At 40.6% G+C, this 15,676-nt stretch overlaps 1 protein-coding gene across 1 annotated transcript; it reads right to left on the bottom strand.

The window, feature by feature from the left end:
• Positions 1 to 8,423: 8,423 nt before the first annotated feature.
• On the bottom strand, positions 8,424 to 10,560 carry LOC130882204 (disintegrin and metalloproteinase domain-containing protein 21-like). The gene is given in 2 exon segments (XM_057782104.1): positions 8,424 to 8,463; positions 8,465 to 10,560. Coding segments are annotated over 2 exon segments (2,136 nt in total).
• Between the last annotated feature and the right edge of the window lie 5,116 nt (positions 10,561 to 15,676).

Genomic DNA, 15,676 nt, shown 5'->3' with positions numbered 1-15,676 from the left:
ACAGGAGTAGAAAATATACATATAACAAAATTGACCTGAAATTTGTATTAACGATCCAAAGTCCATACCAATGTAAAATACCCATTTCTATATCATATTGTCCCCCCCCCTTTTTTAGCAATTGATGGTGGCCATTAACCACTTATAATCAACCCCATTTAAATGAAAACAAACATTTATAACAATCATTTTGAAAATTTGGGCATAGTTTTCTCCAAAATGCTTCCTGCTAGTTGTTGAATGACGTATCTTTAGGATTCACAGAGACATTTCGGGGAGTCTTGGTCCATCAAGCCATGTTAGCATGGAATTCATTCACAGGTTCTCATACTCTGTGGAAAAGCAGAACCTCTTTTCCAAAGTAACATATCCTTAGACTCAAATTTTGAAGTCAAGATATGTTGGTTTAGCTTAGCAGCCCCCACAACCAAATGTCTCTCTGGAGTTAGCTCATTAACAGTCAAAAATTTTAAAGAAATCACAATAATATACATAATCCAGACTCTGTGTATTTTCCATCTTTCGTGGCTTTTTAAATATTACTTTTACTGTCTCTTTAGAGACTTTTTTTAAAAAAAAACGTACTTTTTTCTCATTTTACATATCATCCAGTTCCTACTCCCTGCCCTTCTCCTATTTCCTCCACCTCCCCCATCGTCCTTCCACTCGTTAGAGAGAATAAAGCTTCCCATGGGTAGTCAACAAAGTCTAGGACATTGCTTTGAGGCAGGACCAACTGGGGTTACAGTTTAGTATACGGACTTTGGAATTTGTGTGACTGGAGTCCATGGTGCCATTCCCTTCCAGACACCAGTTGCCACTGGTGCTGGGGCTGACCTGACAGCTGAGATCTGGCTACCCCCTGAGCAGGCCTCTAGGCCACTTCGTATGTCAGGGAGTCACACCACATGTCCCATGGGCTTCCCTTTGGCTTTTTCTTTGGCCAGAAACACTTCATTCCTTATCAGAGGGCAGGATGCTTTGTGAGCTCAGTTGTCAAGATTGTGCAGGTTCTGCTATAGCCAGTTTGAGGCACTGTAACTTTTTACGAGGCCTTTAAAGTACAAACTCTGCTGCCAGAAAAGTAGGAAGGTCACTGAAGACCAGGAGATTGAAGAGATTTTTAGGAACTTCAGGTATAAGAGGTATATTTTCCTTTCAAGTACATTTGCCAGTAGGCAGACAGCTGCTGGCAGGCACTAGGCATGCACCAACACACGCTGGCAGCACCCAGACATAGGTATGCATACAGGGAAGCACACGGGCTGAATGAAGACGAACACACCCGCCTAGACACACATAGGCAAGCTGGCAAAAGCAAGGGCCCTTACCTCTGGCCTCAAGGCCCAGATGTGATCTGATTTTGTGCTGATTTAGAACCTCTTAAAGTACAGCAGTAGTCATCTTGGCTCATGTCAGATACCCATAACAGTGCCATGTTGGTGAAACATAAATTGGCTCTAATGGCCATCTGTTTCCATAGAGGAGGAGGCTGAAGTATGTGGTAGTTGGCATGATCCCAAAGGCAGGGCACTGTAGCAGTTTGGCCATAGATTGAGGAACTACCAGTGTGGGAGTTCGGTGCAATGATAGTGGGGCCTCAGAGGTGAAGAAATGCAGAGACTCTGGCTTTTGTAGTAGGACACTCTCACAAGTGATCTAAACCTGGAGTACAGTTGATCTTATGAGACACTGATGCGCTACCTACTACACTAACAAGGCACCTAGGAAATTGTTCTTGACTTGAAGACTTGTTATGGTTTGGAGCCTGTCTCACAAAGGGCATGTGATAAAAGACTTGTCTCTGGCTTGGTTGGAAGATAGAGTCTTTAGAAAGTGGCACCAAAAGGAAGACATATGCCATTGAGGGCTTTCCCTGAAGGGCATATTGAGATCTCCAGTCTCCTCCCCTTCCTCTCCCTTCGCTTCCAGCCGCAAGGGGGTGATGTGCTCTCCTCCACATGCTCCCAACAATGTTGCTCTGCTTTGCCCTGGGCCAAGAAATAATGGAAGCAAACAATTGCTTGGATAAGTCACCTGAAGCAATGAGCCAAAAGCAAAGCATTGCTCACTGTTTTTTGTTGCCGGTATTTTGATACATAAACAGAAATATAACAGAGAAAATTGCTGTGAAAAGTGTGTTCTTGCCAAGACTAAACTTAACAGGTGGTTTGGAGCATTTGCAATTCATTTAAGAGCACCGTGTGGAAAGATCTGGGAAAGCAGACTACAGAAAGCCTAGAGGTGAGGGACCAGTTCTAGTGAGGGCTCCAAAGACCAGAATGCTAACTGGAAGGCAGAAAGCAAAGACAATGATGACGTGTCAGGCAGAAATGAAGGCTCCGCTAGAACCAGACCTAGAGATCATGCATATTTCATTTTGGCAAAGAACTTGTTTACATTGTGTCCATTCTCTGGGACTTTGTGGGAAGCTTGATTTAACAGAAAAAAAAAACAGGGAGAAGGAGGAGAAGAAGAGGAGGAGGAGGAGGAGGAGGAGGAGGAGGAGGAGGAGGAGGAGGAGGAGGAGGAGGAGAAGGAGAAGGAGAAGAAGAAGAAGAAGAAGAAGAAGAAGAAGAAGAAGAAGAAGAAGAAGAAGAAGAAGAAGAAGAAGAAGAAGAAGAAGAAGAAAGAAGAAGAAGACCAAAAATTAGTTTAATTAGGTGGAGATGCCAGAATGTAAGCCACCTTCTGAGGGAAACAACAGACAATGAGCAGAACCAATCCAAGAGTGGTCATCTGGGCTACACACAGCAAAGCATTTAGGGAAAGGGCTACCCAAGCCCGTTGTAGTTAATGCCCTGGATGCTGGATATATTACTGAAATATTTACTGTTTGGTATGTTCGGTTTAGTTTTGCTTCAGTCTAAACCTATGTTCCTGTGCCCCAATTCCTGTCATTTGTAATGGGACTATTTACCCTGAGCCGTTGTATCTTGTTGTGTCACGCACCTTATTTGTTTGTTTAAACAGAGGCTTCAGTGTTAAGGAAGACTTTTTCTTGGATTTTTCAGCAATACTAGAACAGGTAAGACTTTGGGAACTCTTGAAGACAAAATAAATGCATTTTGCATTCTGAAATAAAAATAATCCTATGGGGGGCAGTCACAAGATATTATGGTTTAGATCTTACATATCTCAGATGACATATACTAAAGGTTTGATTCGCAGCCTGTGGCACCACTGGGAGATGACAGAATCCTTGGGGAGTGAGACTAGATGGAAGGAAGTTAATTCATTGAGGATGTACCCTTGAAGGCAATATTGGGGTCCCAGCTTTTCTCCCTCTCTCAGACTGCTCCTGGCCACCATGAAGTAAACAGCTCCCAAGCATGGCACTCCCCTTTGCCAACCAATTGTAGATTGAAACCTCTGACAATGTGAGTCAAAAGAAACTCAAGGTGCTTTCCTCCTGTATTCTCCGACAGCTGCAGAAATCTAACACACACAGGAATCAAATAAACCAAGTTATTTTCATCATACAGTGGGAAAATTGACACAAGATAAATACCATAAATGGCCCCAATCAAAACAACTGTGTTAAAGCAAAGGGGACATATGACCAACAAACAGTCCATATCGAAAGGCAGCTGAGCATGGCACAGAGTCTTTCATTTACAACTACACCATCTTGCAAAGTGTGATTCTCTGGCTTCTAATCTCAATCTCTGAGCTACTAATTTGGCCCTCTGAATATACCTTCCTTTTTTTGTAGAGAATGGCTTGCATTTACACAAAAGGAGTCTCAGCCTGATTCATGCCTGCGTATATTTGAGGGTTCAGAGCATCTTTCTGGTTTTTTTTTTTAAGTATGTTTCCTTTAGTCTAACCTGTATTTTCTCTGCAATTATGCCTTATTTATTTTTTCAGGTGAGAACTTTTTATTATGGGTATCAGATGATTTTGTTGACTTACTGTGTTACATCATAGAGACAGGAAAGATTTCTCACATTGTTAGCCTTATAACCCCTGAGATAGAGTTGTGTTTTACATTCATATAAATATATAAATGCAACCTTTTGAATCCATTTAATGTCATGTGTATGTGTGTGTTTTTAGGGCTAACCTCTTGGTATTGGATAACCAGTTAGTGTCTCATGTCTGGGGAAGAGCGAGTCTCCCTTAATAGTCATTGACGTAGCTCTTTATCTAGAAATAAGGCCTTGTGAGATTTCCCCTATGCTCACTGGTGTGTCAACTGGCACTGTCATTGTTCAAGTACTGTTTAGGTTATCATAATTTTGAGATTTGCCTCTCATGTCTAGAGGACACCACCAGGGCATCCTGGTCCTCTGGCTCTTACAAATCCTCATTTCCTTCTTCCACAATGTTCCCTGAACCTTAGGCTTTGGTGTGTTGTAGATGTATTAGTTGAGATGGACATCCCATGGTTAGTTGTTCCCTGCATTTGAACCAGTTATAGCTTTCTGTAATGGTCTCCAGCTGCTGCAGAAAACACGTTTCCTCAATAATGGGAGGGAGATACACTTATCTGTGCATCTAAAGCATTTAGGATGTAGTTATAAATTATACTGGCTTAGGAAAGCGCTTCTTCTCTAGGGTCCTTGGTCTTACCATGGGTGATTGTCTGGGTTTACAGAACCAGACAGAAATTCACTCCTATTGAGTAGATTTTAGGTCCAATTAGACAGCTGTTGTTTAACCCCAGGCCACTGTTCTTGCCGTGCTGATCATTGCTATGTTTCAGACATCACAGCTGGGTAGGATAACTGACGACGTCTCTGAATTGGAAAATAAGTTTCCTGTTGCAGAAGATACCACATAATTTGGACACAGAACTTAAAGAAATTTATCTAGAACTGACTTGGAAGCATCCTCCCTATACTGACAGCCTTCTCGCATAGTACTAGGTGATGTTATGTAGCTAACAAGAGAGAAAAGGAATCAATAATAGCCTTACCCAGCTATCCTTTCTCTTAAAACCGGTTTCCTATATCTTATAGGGGTTGTGTTCCGTTGGCAAATGCCACACTCACAAATCTCCTCAATATAAATCCTCTCTACCTTTGTACCTCATGTGAAGCTTCTATATGACTAAACCCCTAAATTCTAAGCCAGAAGATATTTTCACAAGGCATTTAGCTGTTCTCTGAGGCACTACCGAAGTTGTTTTAAGGTATATAAACAAATATTCTCTGAGCAATTCCTCTGAGATTTTACTGGCACCATATACAAAAATAGAATTTAACATACTCCCTGAGCCACTCTTACTGGATAGTCTTTGGCCATATGCAGGTAATTAAGGATAAGAAATTGTTTCATTTCCCATCCCATGAAACCCAGGTCTGGAAATACTTCCTCTAAGCTGTAATTAGAAAGAGAGTGACTCCTCTCTTCGTTCTCTCTCCTCTTACTGCATCAGAAGCCATTAGGAAATGTCCAGAGACTTGTTTATCAAGATTAATAAACTCCTTAAGTAACCTCTTCATTTTTCACAATGCATAGGCCGGAGTTTGGCTATTTTTCTGCCAGTTCCTTTTAGAATTCCTGTTCTCCAGTCTCTACTAAGAGTTTCTTCACTTGAGCTTGCCGTGGTGTTCATGGCAAGAGCCTCCTAATTCTCACTAATTTTCTTTCAGAGCCCTTCTACGTTCTGCCAGAAACAAAGCTAATGGCATGTTTTCGGTATTGTAGCAAGAGTTAAGATGTCAAAATCTAGTTGTCTACCAGTGAGAAATCATTTCCCTCAAAACGTAAAGGTGCTTGCTGCCCAGCCTGACAACTTGAGTTTGATCTCCAGGACCTACATAGTGGAAGGAAAGACCCTCCCACAGGTTGTCCCCTGAGCTCCACATGTATGCTATGGCATATGTATATGTGTCTGTGCACACACCAAATAAATGTAATTTTTTAAGATATTCTGAAAACTTTTGTTTCTTTTAGTTATGTGGGTATGAAGTTTTGGACAGAATCTTGTGTCTAGTGTCCAGTGTATGTAATACCTAATGCAGCCACTCTTGAGAGTTTTTCATTAACATGACTTATTTCTTGCTATTACATCCCTTGACTAATCTTACGTCAACTTGTCCCAAGCCAGTCATCTTAAAGGAGCAATCCTCAATCAAAAAAATGACTCCATCTGGTCAGGCTCTAAAACTTTGTCAGTTCAGCAAATTAACTTTTTAAACTGACAGTTTCCTCCCTCTCAGTTTAAAAGGAAGAGAGGGAAGAACATTCCTCCTTCTCTCCCTTCCCCCTTCCCTTCCCTTTCCCTCTTTCTTCTTCCTTTCTTCCTTCCTTTTTTCTTTCTTCTTTCTTCTTCCTTTCTCTTTTCTCTCTCTCTCTCTCTCTCTCTCTCTCTCTCTCTCTCTCTCTCTCTCTTTCTTTCTTGAAACAGAGTCCCACTATGTATCTTTTGCCTGTCCTGGAACTTGCTATATAGACCAGGCTGGCCTTAAACTCATAGAGATCTGCCTGCCTCTGCCTCCTGTGTGCTGGGATTTTAAAATGCCTAAAAATGTCTCTTAAAATAAGTTCTATTTTGGCAAATGGCTACCATCTGGAAAGTGTATGACTGGATAACTATCTTACTCCCTATAGCAAGATAACGCAAAACCTACTCAAAAAAGCAGAAGCAGTATAATCTCAGGTACCACCCATAAATCCACCCTGTATGGGTTTCTGTACTTTGCCCTTCCACTTCCCAGTCCTTCACAGAATATTCACATTCTAGAGTGATAGCTTAAATTACTAACATGTGAACCATCTTTTGTGTCTGTTTTGATTTTTTTTTTACTTTTTGTGCCATAAGTCCATGACCAGGTGGCTCCATTGAGTAGTTCAAAGTAGTATGAGGCATGTATACAAAAGTCTGCAATCATAAAATAACATTAGATTAATACATTTTAATCAATTTCAAATAATTCTATAATTTTTTTGAAAATTATCAAATGAGAGAACCTGCCTTTTGTCTCCATGTGAACACATGTACACTAAAACAAGTCAGTCTTTGCTGCTGCATCAGCGGTAGCCAAGGTTAGCTAGACTATAATCTTGCTCCGCTCTTCAGTTTCTATGCTGTCCTCAGCTATGCTTTTCTTCTTTGTAACTCTGGGTGGTACATGGTCTGCCCTGGTCCTCATCGTCTAGCGGGATGCAGAAGACTAAGGCTTGACCAGAAAGTAACAAGGGAACACGAGTAAAATATCACATAGTTCCATTGTTTCCCAAAGACCGGATCTCTTTGGGGAATAGAATGGAGTTCCCAAGGGTAAAGGCATGGCAGAAGCTAGTAAACATTTTGGAGTGCCAATTCCACACAGAGACAGCTGTTCAAGGATGACACAGCCAAACATACTTTGAAAACAACATAGGGAGGACATCAGATAGGTCAGTTGACTCCATGTTATTCAGATGGCGTCTTCAGCTGTGATGACTGTCTAATCAGATCTACGTTTTCAAGAGGCGGGCTCTTTAAAATGCTAAGGACAGACTAAGGATGGGACAAGCTGGGCACAGAAGACTAGTCAGGTACCCTGATACACACAGCAGTATTTTATTTATTTATTTATTTATTTATTTATTTATTTATTTATTTATTTTGATTTTTCGAGACAGGGTTTCTCCGTGGCTTTTGGTTCCTGTCCCAGAACTAGCTCTTGTAGACCAGGCTGGCCTCGAACTCACAGAGATCCGCCTGCCTCTGCCTCCCGAGTGCTGGGATTAAAGGCGTGCGCCACCACCACCCGGCACACAGAAGTATTTTAAATAAACATGGTGAGCATTCACTGTTGAAGTCTAAACAAAAACTCTAGTAGGTTTGAACAGAGGGCCAGGGTGACATCTCCAAAATGAATAAACAGGCATCCTTTTTCTACTAATTTAATATTTTATGCAATTAATATTCCTCTTCATTCAAATGTCTGTTGAATTGGGTACTGTGCAGAAAAAGATAATGAACAAAACATATAAAACAATCCTCTTCCATGGGATATGGATATATATATATATATACATATATATATATATATATATATACATATACATATATATATTCACAGAAAGACTCCAAAAGGGTTCCTAAACTGCCACTGCCAGATAACAGCAAAGAAAATAGAAAAGCCAGGCCACTGGATATGTGGGAAACAAGGTCATGAGTTTTTAATGAAAGAAACAACAATTAACAAAGATTTCCTCTTTGCTTTTGTTTGTCAAATAAATTCAAGCAGTTGGGTGGGTCAGATATTATCATTTCTCAGTAAGTTTTATTTGCTGCTTAATATAATAAACAACATCCAAGAACACATTAAGAATTACCTGTATCTGTTGACAATGTTTCTGATACTGATGAAGGGGAAGGTACACTCATCATTCTATAAACTCTCAAATATGCTTAGATTCACATATCTAATAATGTTTTTGTTGCCAAACTTAATATATAAGATGTTAAGTCAAATAATCTCTTAACCAGGTGAACAAGCCTTAGTCTCTTTGGGACCAATGATATAGTTTATAAAGTCCAGCTATTAACAGACAAGTTATAATAAACAAAACAGTCAAAATTATTGACAATTCCATAATATTGACTCTTCTTTTTGGAGATGTTGGACCACTGTCAATACTTCCTCCATAGCCCCTGTGCAGGCAGAAAGGCATGGACCACCCATAGTCACAGTGGCAGTGATGTTTGTTATTACATATCCCCTTCCCATTACAAGTCTCAGGAAGACAGGAATTTGAAAGGACAGGCAGGCTGATACACTTCCTGTGTATACAGATCTTTTCTTTTCCGCAGGTGGTGCCGTCTTTCACTTCACCAACATCAGGCTCAGCCGTCCCCAAATGGTGGTCAGTGCTCCAGCAGCTGTCGCCATTGGCATAAAACTTCTGCAAAACAGAATGAGTCTGGAGATGGAGAATGTCCTCCACGTTTGCACACTGGACTTTCCCACAAAATATATCTGACATTCTGCATTTTAGGTATTCTGTGCCATTTGTGCCACAGTGGCCAAATCTGTTTCCCTGTGAGTTCATTTCTTTGTAACAGTTATGAGATGCACTTCTTGCCCCTTTGCCAAAAATCTCCCTGCATTGTTGGTCATGGTTATTACACTGCTTTTGATAGCAGTAGGCACTGACACCACAGGAGACCCCATTCTGTACAAAGCCATCTTCTGGGCACTGGTGGGATGTTCCATTGCACCATTCTGGAAGGTCACATTCATTGACTTTTGGTCTACAGAGTTCCCCTGATAGCATGAGTTTGCAGTCTTTGCAACAAAGTCCAAAAGCACATGCAGCCCCAGGCCTCAGTTTACAGTTCAACGAACAACAGGGATCTTGCTCACACTCATGTATAGATCCACAGTCACACTCCTCTTCTTTTTCAACCATACCATTCCCACAGCGCTTCACCAGAAAGACTGCCCCTGGTCTTGGATGATTGTGCAAACAAGTTCCTTGGTTTAAAGTAGTCTTCATAAAATCGCTATAGCTACAGTTGGTGAATCTCTCTGCTGGTACTCTGAAAGTACTCATGACACAACCTCTTTCCCCACAAGAACAGGAATCTTCATCATGCTGCATACCGAGAGTGTGACCTAACTCATGGGCCACAGTGTTGGCAAAAAGAGACCAGGAGTCTCCTTGGAAATTTTCCACCCCACAGTCAAGAGGAGGATGACATATTCCTGCAACATAGGCTATACCAAGCACACTTATAAGTGAGCTTCTAATGAAAATATGGGCTGTGTCATGAGGTACCTGAGAAAGACTGACTTGTTTCCACTGAGAAAAATCTTCTAAGACCTGATGTATGTTCTCCATTGGAAAAACGTTTCCTCGATTCCAAATCTCAATGCCCATCAAAGTCACATAGGTATTCAGCTGTCTGTACATGGAATCCACCATGTTAACAATGAGAACCACATCCTCTCGTACCTTTGACAAGTTGCGTTGAGAGTAAGTGAAGAAACCGTAGTCTACCACGACAGCCAGCTCCAGAAACCATGAGTCCTTCCACAATTTTCCAGAATTTTGCTTCACAGATGGCTTCTCGGGATCTTCATGTTCAAAGTGTTGGTATGGCATTCTCTTGTCTGTTAAACCACACATCATAGGTGGACATTGTGTCTTGTCATTGTTTAATGTATAAACTATGTGTTCGAATGTGCTGGAGTGCCTGATGGGTTTGATTTCATAGGAGAAGCCATTCATTTGTAACACTCCCCGAAACCCCCCGTTGCAGGCACTGAAAGCAACTAAGGACTCGGGGGCCCCCTCTACAAAACCATGATAGTAACAGTCACTAGGGACAAAGGGATAGTCCTTAAGAAGGGCATGTTCCTCTCTATAGGTGAGCACTGAGAAGTGAGTAGAAACCAACAGCTTCTTGACTCTCATGTGGACAATATGTCTTTGGCCCCCAAACATCAGGCTGTAGGAGAGCCATCCTGAATTTTTTGTACCCCTGGCCCTGCTGGTCACCTTTCGGGGGATGACCACTTCTGGAGAACTGAGGTACTGAGTGGACCCAGTCTGTGATAGCTCAATAGAGGACAGAAACACCTTAAGGCAAAGCAACAAAAGAGTGACTCTCATGAGAACTTCAGCATCTGCATCTAGCAATATGAAGCCATCCGTCCAGAGCAGAGAAAGACTGGCTAGGAGACACTCCTGTTCTGACTCTTCCCTTGGAGCTGATCAGGGAGTAGTGCTGACACTTAGAGATGGTGTCCTGACAGAGATGGACCATCAGAACTGCAGTGCTGAAAGAGAAAAGAATTCTTGGAGAAGGTGAGACATTCAAGTGAGAAAATACTGAGTGATGAGTCAAGACAATGTTTATGGATTTGGGTTTTTTTTTTTTTTTTTTTTTTTTTTGGTTTTTCGAGACAGGGTTTCTCTGTGGTTTTGGAGCCTGTCCTGGAACTAGCTCTTGTAGACCAGGCTGGTCTCGAACTCACAGAGATCCGCCTGCCTCTGCCTCCCAAGTGCTGGGATTAAAGGCGTGCGCCACCACCGCCCGGCTTGGATTTGGTTTCAATCAATAGAGTGACGAGTTCCTGGGTGAGGGTAGAGAAAATAATGTTGGCCATATGCTAATACCTGTATGAAGGTAAGTGCTTACACAATTAGCTTATCCTTAATAATAAAGAGTGAAAGCAACAGAGTAGAGCGAGTCTATATCTTGATTTGTTTAACATAGTATTAGTTTACATTTGGGTGTCTTTGCATAATTATTGATAGTGTCCCACTTGATGGCTAAAAGTGGAAGCATGGAAAATAACCACAACAATCTATATAAATTTGTATTGGTCTTAGGCTTTTCGTGAATTTTTCTCTATTTGCCATCTCCTCATTGAATTCTCCTCTATCTATACGTAGTACATTGCAAGGTCCTTACCTACAGGGTTCATAACTTTTTGTTTTTGTTTGTAGAGACAAGGTTTATCTGTGTATCTCTGGCTGTCCTGGAGCTCACTCTGTAGACTAGGGTGACTTCGAACTCACCAATATCCACCTGCCTCTGCCTTCTGAGTGCTGGGATTAAAGGCGCGCGCCACCATTGCCTGGCAGGTTCATAACTTTCATTCATTTTAACATCTTCTATAATTCCTAAATATATTTCTGTGAACCAGGAAAAGTAGAGCGATGTGGTGGAACACCTTAGATTATAAATGAATGTTCCTTAGCATGAATTAATCTTTAACTATAATTTTAGAAGAGGAAAACTTCATGAAACTCCTGTAACAATATGGGAAGAATATGCTATCTGTTACCCGGAGAACATAGCAATGTCAAAAGGAAATGTCTCCAAAAGGAAAATGAGAACATGTGACTGAAAGCCCCAAGCATTGACTGTATGGTATTTTAGGGTTGCCAAAGAAGAATAGAAGCCCAGTTTTTTAAAGACATATACTTTTGACAATAGAGAATTTCTGCACCTGACATGCAGTCTCACTGGAAACACATTCGTTTCTTATTCATTTAAAAAAAAAGAATTTATGTGTTTAGAGAAAACAGAGTACATGATGTTGTGCCAGACATGGGGGGAATTAAAATATAGATAATTAATATAATAGAAGTATGAATAAACTGTATGGGATCTCTGATTGTGTGCAAAGTTTTACATTGAATAAATTAAAGTTCTCTTGTTATTCTGAGAAAAAGTCACAAGAATGCCTCATAGTTTCAACTAACTTAAACAAATGAGACTAAGAATCACCACGCCTGCGTGAAAACTAGAAAAGGAGATGGCCATTTATAATACCCACTGAAGCAAACCAGACTGATCGTTAGCAAGGTTCACGCTCCAGGGGTCCTCGTTGCAGACAACCAGAAACAACCGGAAAAAGGTCCACAATACACTTACTACAAATATACCTCATAAACAAAGACAGGATTTCTGAAATTGGGTAATATATGTATTTATCTCATTACCAATAATATGTTCTAGAGAGGCAAGTTTTTTCTAAACTATCAGAAATACAGAATAAATATTTATTATAGTAGAATGAGAAATGCTACTTGATTGGAATGAATGAATTCCAATAGTATAGTAGAATGAGAATTGATTGGAAAATCAATAACTAAACCTATTAATCAATGTCACAACGCTTGTAGATGGAACCTAAGGAGGGAGGTTCATGAGTTGAAGGTCAGCTCTTGTGACACAGTGAGGCCCCACCTAAAACACGTAAATAAACATGAGACAATGCCTATAGTAAAAATGTGCCCAGATCAATATAAATGTTGAGGAGGATCAAATTCCATAATACTTGTGGTGCTGTTGACTTTTTGAATTTATAAACCATACCAAGTAAATGCTCTCCTTCACACTTATCTTCCTCCTTGTAATTCTGTGTCTGCTTTCTTAAACAAGGCTCTTCATCTTATACATAACTCAGGATCAAAACTTTTATTTCACTTCTGGTTTTTTATAAAAATACCAACAGCAGTTGGTATAAGGACATTGTGTGTGTATGTGTGTGTGTGTATGTGCACGGTGTGCACGTGTGTTCACACGTACAAGCTGATGCACATCGTGTCTATGTTAGGTGCCACTCTCCACCCTACTTTTTGTGACAGTGTCTAAACTCCAAAAACTCGAATCTCACTGATTCTTCCAGACTTGCTAATCAGCAAGCCCTTGCCTTCTTCCCTAACACTGAAGTTACAAGTACATCCTGTTCATGCCTGGGTTCTTCATGGGTGGAGAGGGTTCAAGCTCAGGGATGTATGCTTGAGAGGCAAGCACTTTAATAACCAAGCCATCTCCCCAGCTTCAGGACGTAGTTTCTCATAGCATTTTGGTTTGGGTTTTTTGATGCACACACTTATTATATAGCCAAAGGTGGCTTCAAAATTTCTATGTAGTCCAGCCTAAATTCAACTAGTAGCCGCTACCAGTCTCTAAAGTGATGAGATTACAGGTTATGCACCAGTCTTCCCAGGTTCTCAAGGCATCTTTAATCATGCTGATATGATCAAACTTGCCTAAGGAGATCTGGAAAATAAAAATGCCTAACCAAATGCCAATCACCTCCCAAATTCCAAATCTCTCCTCACTTGTGTAAGCATCCTGATTGATTCGACTTTTTCTGTACCTCCGTATATCCTTTTATGTTTTCTAGAGTCTTCCTTTGATGACAGAGGAAAAGAAGAAGAAGAAAAGGGGTAAGGAGAAAAGGAGGGAAAAGCTGTATGAGGTTGGGGGGAAGAAGGAGAGATTCAGAGAAACACTTTATTCCCAACCTCTTTAAGAAAAGCGCTCCCACCTCTGCATACCTAATTAAACTTGAGCTTTAAGAGAAGTTACTGCTCCACGAAGGTTCACGACAACTTGGTCCTCAGAAGCTTCATATACCATGTGGTTCAGAGTCAAGGCTCCTGTTCTCTTGTCTGTAAACAGAGACTGCACTTTTGTTTCCTGGCCACCCAGACCTGAATAATCACACAAAAACCATATTAAAATTACAACACTGTTTGATGGGTGGATCATGTGTATGCCTAGATAGCTGTTACATCTTAAATTAACCCATCTCTATTATTTTATATTTTACCACAAGGCTCGTGGTTTGTTACCTCACATCTTGCTTCTTCTTGGGGTGGCCTCATGACATCTACCTGACTCTGCCTTATTTTGCCCTGGATTCAGTTTAGTCTTCTTGCCAAGCTATATACTTCCCTGTCATAGACCAAATTGGCTTCTTTATTAACCAATGGTAATAAAAACATATTCACAGCATACCGAGGGGAATCCCACACTGCCTGTCCACAAAGTCAATACCATCCCATTCATTCTGCAGCTGACTGCACTAATCTTTCATTTTCTCTTAAACTACTTCATCATCTTGCACAAATTACTAAGATGTCGGCTCCAGACTGATAAAATTATTCTTCGTCAAAAATTTGAACCTTGACTAATCTCAGCAAGTGAACAACACACCCCCCAAACCAGTTTTTACTCAGTCACAGCTATAATCTTTCCCACCCCACCACATTTCTTTCTAACACACACACACACACACACACACACACTTCTTACATCCTAAGGAACCTGCAATTCTAACCCCTCCATCTCTGCCTTACTTTGATACACATCCCTTAAGCTAAGAGAGAACTTGAGTACTTTTGGCCTTTCACTGTGTCTTGTTTCTCTCAGTCACTTTGCCTTTGTCCCTGATGCATTTGAGCCTGGCCCACCGGTTCCAGTTCTTCAACCACTACATATCAAAATCTTTAATGTTTTAATGCCCTACAACTACATTTTCTATGTTGAGCATGCCTAGAGGTCTATGTCTAAAGCCCTGATCATATGGAGGTGACATTGGAAGATGGTGTGACCCTTCTGAAGGCGGGGCTGAGTTAGAAGGATGGTCTCTGGCTCACTGAGATGTGCCTTCAAGGGAGCTCTGGAAGCCTGGCTTGTCTGCTTCGTGTCATTTGCACTCCCCAACTTGGAATGAATGTAGATTTGTTCTGCCTTTCATGTCTCACCATTTCCATTTGTCTGACCATCAGACACTGGTCATGGACTCATCGTGGGTTGAAACCTAGAAAACACTGACCTAAAAGAAATCTTTTCTCCTTATAAGTTTTATTATTTGGGTATTATGTTACAGTGACAGAAATGTAACTAAAATACCCATTTACAATACACATTGTAGGGGGAAAACTACAGAGATCCTGTCAAATTCTTTATTCCTTCATTGAAGTTATTACAAAAGCTATCCCTGAACAACACAATTATCAAAATTTTCAAAAGGGAGTGTACAATCTGAATTGAAATGATGTGTTCTGCCTTCCCAGTCCAAGGAATAGAGACGTTAAATCAGTGTACATCCAAACCCTTTGATGACTTGTTTATTTTCATAGATACTATATTCAAATCTCCATAATGTTCTTAATCTTCCTGTTCACGTAGCTCATGTGGAGAAAATCCATTCTCATCTCATGGATATCATAGTAAAGTTAAATCACTAACCAAGTGTACTTTAAGTATAAAGGTTTTTTTTTTTTCAATCTGTCCTAGATTTGACACATAAATACAGATTTGTTTCAGTCTGAAAATATCCTTGCCATTGACATTCCTAAAATATACTGGATCCATTTAACTAGAATCTTTGAAAAGTATTATTTAACAAGATGCCAACCACACACAAGACAACTGAAATTTTTTTTTACAGGGTTTCTCTGTTTAGTCCTAGCTGTT

This window comes from Chionomys nivalis, chromosome 10 (assembly GCF_950005125.1).
Source record: "Chionomys nivalis chromosome 10, mChiNiv1.1, whole genome shotgun sequence".
In the NCBI taxonomy this organism is placed as follows: Eukaryota; Metazoa; Chordata; class Mammalia; order Rodentia; family Cricetidae; genus Chionomys; species Chionomys nivalis.
This window is presented reverse-complemented; position numbering and strand designations above follow the sequence as displayed.